The 6,000-nt window shown below is 45.2% G+C and overlaps 1 protein-coding gene across 2 annotated transcripts in view; it reads right to left on the bottom strand.

Annotated features, from left to right (window-relative positions):
* Window positions 1-2,989: 2,989 nt before the first annotated feature.
* The window catches only part of SEPTIN11 (septin 11), a 117,861-nt gene continuing 114,850 nt past the window's right edge, over window positions 2,990-6,000 (bottom strand). For both annotated transcript variants that reach the window (XM_087935778.1, XM_087935780.1), the window contains one exon: window positions 2,990-4,288. Coding sequence is in view for 1 of the 2 variants with exons in the window: in XM_087935780.1 (XP_087791906.1) it covers window positions 4,273-4,288 (16 nt within the window). In the remaining variant the exon portion in view is untranslated. The remainder of the gene's footprint in view (window positions 4,289-6,000) is intronic.

Raw genomic sequence — 6,000 nt, 5'->3', positions numbered from 1 at the left:
AAAGCTATGAAGCTTTCAGCTTCAAAGCATTATAACACAAAAAAGAAACATTTCACAATCCATGGCACGGCCACTGTTTTCTTGAACTACACTCCTGTTGACACTCCCAAGACAATGGAAATCCTGTTGCATCACATTTCTTATTTTCAAGCTTCCAGTAAGAATTGTACCTTCTTTTCCCAAGATAAAAGTAAGGGACACGGTGGCTCAGTGGCTAAGACGCTGAGCTTGTCGATCAGAAAGGTCGGCAGTTTGGCGGTTCGAATCCCTAGCGCTGCGTAACGGAGTGAGCTCCCGTTGGCTTGTCCCAGCTTCTGCCAACCTAGCAGTTCGAAAGCACGTAAAAAATGCAAGCAGAAAAATAGGGGCCACTTTGATGGAAAAGGAACAGCGTTCCGTGCGCCTTCGATGTTTAGTCATGCCGGCCACATGACCACGGAGATGCCTTCGGGCAGCGCTGGTTCTTCGGCTTTGTAACGGAGATGAGCACCGCCCCCTAGAACTAGAAACGACTAGCAGGTATATTTGAAGGGAATCTTTACCTTCCCAAGGTGATTGCAGCCACAATTCTAGGCCCAGCAGAAAATTCAATTCTTCTCCAATAGTTGTTGTGTGCCTCCCATCCCAATTCTGGCACCGAACATGGGTGCAAAACCTTGCCTTCCTGGCTTCTACATTCTCCAGGATCCTCTCTGGCATCTTCTCCTTGTGCGTGCATTATTTTCCTGATCTCGATGCCTGAGAGATTGAGAATCGGAGTCAGAATTGAGCTGGAAGGGACCTATGGAGGTCATCTAGTCCAACCTTCTGCTCAAGCAGGAGATCCTATACCAGTGATGGCGAACCTTTTTGTTGTGGTGTGCCAAAAGCGCGCACATGCCGGCACCCACAATGTAATGCCCCCTGCCCCTCCGCGCATGTGCATGCAACACCCCCATCCTGCTCCCTTACCTGCACTGCACACCTGCGTGCCTCCCAGCTGATTTCTTCCCCATTTGAGGTTGTTTTTGCCTTCCTAGAGGCCCCCGGGGAAGCCTCTGCAGCCTTGGGAGGCTGAAAAACGGGCCTTCCAGAAATACCAGAAGTGCCCATTTTCAGCCTCTGGAGGCCCTCTGGAGCCCGAGGGAGGCCATTTTTGCCCTCCCAGAGGCTCGAAGGAAGCCTCTGCAGCCTCAGGAGGCTGAAAACAAGCACGTTTTGTCACTTCCGGTATTTCCAGAAGGCCTGTTTTTCAGCCTCCCGAGGCTGCAACAGCTTCCCTTGAGCCTCCAGGAGGGCAAAAACAGCCTCAAACAGGCAAAAAATCAGCTGTGAGAGGCACGCATGCACAGTACAGGTAAGTTTGGTTGGGGCTCACATACCCACATAAGTGGGTCTGCGTGCCACCTGTGGCACATGTGCCATAGGTTTGCCATCACGCCCCTACACCATTTCAGGCAGGTGGCTGTCCAGTCTTAAATCCCTCCACTGATGAAGCACTGGGCAGCTCTCCCCAGTTTGTAACATCAGTGAACCAAGTGAGTCATCTTCAGGAATTGTGCAATTGTGTAGCAGAATGCGTTTGTGTACATACTGTCTGGTTTATTCCTGGACTGCATCTTGTAAACTGTTTGCAGTTTTGTTTATTGGATTTGGTATCTTCCATGGTTTCTATTTTGATCTCTATCCTGATTTACAGGACTAAATTTTCCTGCCGTTCAGAATTGGTCTGGGTTTTGTGCAGGATTCTGCGTACCCTGAAAAATAAATGGAATAAACACTACCGAAACAATTCTGAAAATGAAATCATACCGTACCCACAGATTTACTCTTCAGGGATCGCACTGGTACAGCTGAGCCAGGGTTGACATACCTTGTACAAGAGATGTAATTTACACACCAGGATATAAAGTGAACAGATTAGGTAGGACCAGGTTTTAAGACTGAAAAAAGTAGGAGATAACCCATTATGGTTTTGGCCAAGAATTCCTACATTGTCACATGTCTTTTCTGATTTGATCATTCCATTGGTAAGTCAGCCTGTTATGTGACCAGACACTTCACAACCCATATGTTGCTTCTGACCTAAACTCTTTGTGTAGTCCACACAGAACTGGGGAATTCACTCAACCTTGGACAGGTGTGCTTAATGTTGAAACAGCATCTTTGGGCTTTATTTCATTGCTTGGATTTTTCACCGCATTTTATTACAACTAGATTTGATTTAATTGGAACCGCTTGGTTCTTGAAAAATATCAGTAATGACGAAAAGAATGGACTGTCGGCTTCTAGGGGACTTTAGGCCTTAGGGATGGAAATCTGTTGTGGTTAGCCGGCAGCTGGTGCAAACGGCTGAGGAGAGCGAGGACTCAGATGTGGAGCCAGGACCATTAGGGAGGGGGTGGACTGCTAACTTCAGAAATTGTGGGGGCTGGCAGCAGTGATGAGGAGGTTCCCGGGGAGCCTGTACCAAGTGCGCATGTGTGCAAGGTTGCTTTCAGGAAAGAGCAGCTGTAACAGCATGGGCGACTTGGGAGTAAGGCTGCAAGGTAATGGCCCCTCCTTCAAGAAGATAAAAGCCAGCTGTGAAGCGAACGTTCTTTGCAGGAAGCAAAGACGTTTTGAAAGTCAGCCTCATGGACATTATAGTATCTTCAGTTGCACTTTTGTATTGTGAAATATTTCTTATCTGTGATTCTTGGCAGTGTTGTACAGTTTTGGCAAGGTTTGTGCTTATCAAAGTTAATTAGTTTGCAGCAGCCTTTTAACCTGGGATTTGTAAGATTCATTAAAAGATTCATTATCTGTTCCCTTTGGTTATTGTTTGTCTTATTGGAAAAGGGTTTGGGTCAGAACAAGATCATGGAGTGTTTCAACTACCAAATTCCTTGCTTGTTGATGCAGAAAACAGCGATATGGTGGGTGGTGTACTATCTGTAAACATTAAATGCCACAATCATTAATTAGGTTGAACTCATTAGAGAATATTCTCTGTTCCACACACGATTCTGAACTTGTTTTCAGGACATGTTTACTGTGTTTTTACGCTGACAGGGATGAACTTTTAAAGCGGAACAGAACAAATCCCCATGAGATGCAAAAGTCAGAATCATCAAAATTCCTCAAGTACCAAAGGTAAACAGTGATTTCCTAATATGCAATATAGGTAGTCCTCAACTTATAACAATTAACTTAGTGACCGTACAAGGTTACAACAGCACTGAGAAAAGTGATTTATGACCAATTTTCATATGATCCTTGTAGCATCATGTGATCCAAATTTGGACACTTTGCAACTGGCATGTATTTATGACTGTTCTGGGATCAGGTGATCACCATTTGTAACCTCAGGGTTTCCAACAAACCTCCTTGGGTTTCTGACCAACAAAATCCACGAGGGAATCCAGATTTGCTTAACAACTGTAGTGATATGCTTAACAGCTGCGACAAGAAATGTCATAAAATGAGGCTCGACTCATTGAACAACTGCCTCGCTTAGCCATGGAAATTTGGGGCTCCATGGTGGTCGTATGTTGAGGACTACCTGTACAAGAAGTGTTCACCTGACAGCAAAGAGACTAGCAATAGTCGTAGGAATTTCCCAAAGCCACGGTGGTCAGGTTGACAAGTAAAAGAAGTCAAACTATTGAAACTGGATTAAAAATAGGGCGTAATCCAAAATGGTGGCTCCATCCTTAAGTCTGATGTCTGAGTCTCCATAGGCTCGTGTTAAGGAGTGTTGTGAAGACAAACTGTAGGAACTTGTACAAATTCATATGGCTTTCAAAGTGACTAGGATATAATACTTTTCAGAAAGAAATAAGACTGAGTGCTAGATTTGGTCTAACACGTCAGCAAAATACTTCAGCAGTATCTGGAGTTTGCATATAAACACATCCAACCCTCTGGCATGCATACACGCACGCACGCACACACACACATCTGCAGGTCCACTTCAGGAGTCGTTTCTCCTTGCATCACCCCCTCAAGGGAGATTCTAGAAAGTTCCTCAGTGCAACCAACTAGGATGGCGCCCAAGTTCTCTCCGCCCCCTTCCTGCCTAATCAATCTGGGCAGGCGTGAAAAGTCTGGATGTGGACCGAGACTTGTCAAAGACGTGAACGCAAAGAGCCCAACAGGTTAATTTTCAAAGACCACAAAGGCAGAGGTGGTGGAAGGGATGAGGTAACTTGTCTCCCAATTGGGGGTGTGTGAGAGAGGCCCTGCTGGTTCTTCTAACGCGCTATAGTCCTTTAGGAGAAGGGAAGTGGAACTTGGCAAGGTGACTGACAGCTACATAAAGAAGAAGCTACAGAAAAAGAGAAGAAAAGGAAAAAAGGTTCAGAATACAAAGAAGGGGAAAGTATAACATAACAGAAAAATAAACACGCTATTGTTTGTTTTCCAAAGTAAGAGTGTGAATGAAAACATGAGAAATGGGATGACACAGTCAAGTCTAGCCACTGGGATCTGCATGCATTTTTTAAAAATTGTATTGCACTTTTATTATTTTTAGAAATAACTGAAGGTGACAAACATACCCAACACACCTTCCTTCTCCTATTTCCAGAACCATGTGAGCTGGTTGAGCGAGTAACTGGCCTCCATGCCTAAAGTGGGACTAGAACTCTCCTGGTGACTGGCCCAAAATCACCCAGCTGGCTTTCATGCCTAAGGTGGAACTAGATTCACTGTCTCCAGCTTTCTAGCTGGGTGCCTTAAGCACCAGACCAGGGACCGGCAACCTGTGGCTCTAGAGCCGCATGTGTCTCTTTCATCCCTCTGCTGCAGCTGCCTGTTGCCAGTCGGTCCCACAATTTTGAGAGGAGCTTCCAGGGTTTTTTTTTGGGGGGAAGCACAGCACACCAGGAGAAGACTCTGGCAAGGGGTGGGTTTTCCAGTCGTTCCACAATTGATAGGGCTTTTGGTTACGACAGGTAAAGGAAAAAGGATGCTGTGCTAGGAGGAGACTCTATGGTGGTGGGGAACCGGACTTCCAGTCGGCTCCAGAATTGAATGGAGGACTTCCGGTTAGGACAGTGATGGCGAACCTTTTTGGCATCGAGTGCCCAGACTGAAACATGCATGTCCGCATGCTGGAGCGCTGGAAACTCAAAATCCAGCTGGCTGGTATGTGCCTGCCTTTTTTTCTTTTGTTGTTTTTTGTCGCTTTTGGGGCTGTTTTCAGGCCGTTTTGGGGACCATTTTCACACGCTCTGGCGCCCACGAAGACCAGCTGGCAATAGTGTGTGTGCCCACAGAGAGGACTCCGTGTGCCACCTCTGGCACACATGCTATAGGTTCACCATCATGGGGTTAGGACCTTTGTGGGTCTTTCAGTGTTTAAGGTTGCCGACCGCTGCACTAGACCAAATGGTCTACCTACTGCTATTGACACTTTTATTCCCCAAAGAAACTAAAGCCAGCAAACGGACATTTTCCTCCAGGATATTTTATTTCTGTTCTGCATTTGATACGGGACGGGGAAATAAATGGTTATTCCTATAATCGGGTAAAAAACTGGGCTGCCATTATTTCAAAGGCCCTTTCGTGCTGCCCCAAAATGCCTTGGCTCTTGAGGCGAGGAAATTCACAGGGCCCGAACTAGACCTGAATATATAAGCCCAACACATGAAAACATGAAGCAGAATGTTTGAACCTTGCCAGAATGCTCTTACTTGAACAAAGGAGCCACAAGATGACATGTGAAATCTGTAAACTATTGGAAAAAACAGAGTGAAACAAAAACGGGCGTGTGTGTGTTTTCAAAGAAAAATGGTAAAAAAATAAATGTAAACTCCATCAATTATTTTGTTGTCTGGTTCCCTCCCCATTTCCAAACCGTACAAATGCTGAATAATACATCAAAAAATCAAAACATCCTTTTGTTTAAAAGAAAGCACATATACACAAAACAATCTTAATTACTTGGTTGGGGTTCTCCCCCACTTTACATGTATTTTCTCCTTCCCACTTTAGGTATTCAGGCTCTTGGGAAATGGATATTTAAGAACATATACA

This window comes from Pseudonaja textilis, chromosome 6, assembly GCF_049901715.1.
Source record: "Pseudonaja textilis isolate UNSWEBS1 chromosome 6, rPseTex1.2, whole genome shotgun sequence".
In the NCBI taxonomy this organism is placed as follows: Eukaryota; Metazoa; Chordata; class Lepidosauria; order Squamata; family Elapidae; genus Pseudonaja; species Pseudonaja textilis.
The sequence above is the reverse complement of the archived record's forward strand: the minus strand, read 5'-3'. Positions and strand labels throughout refer to the sequence as shown.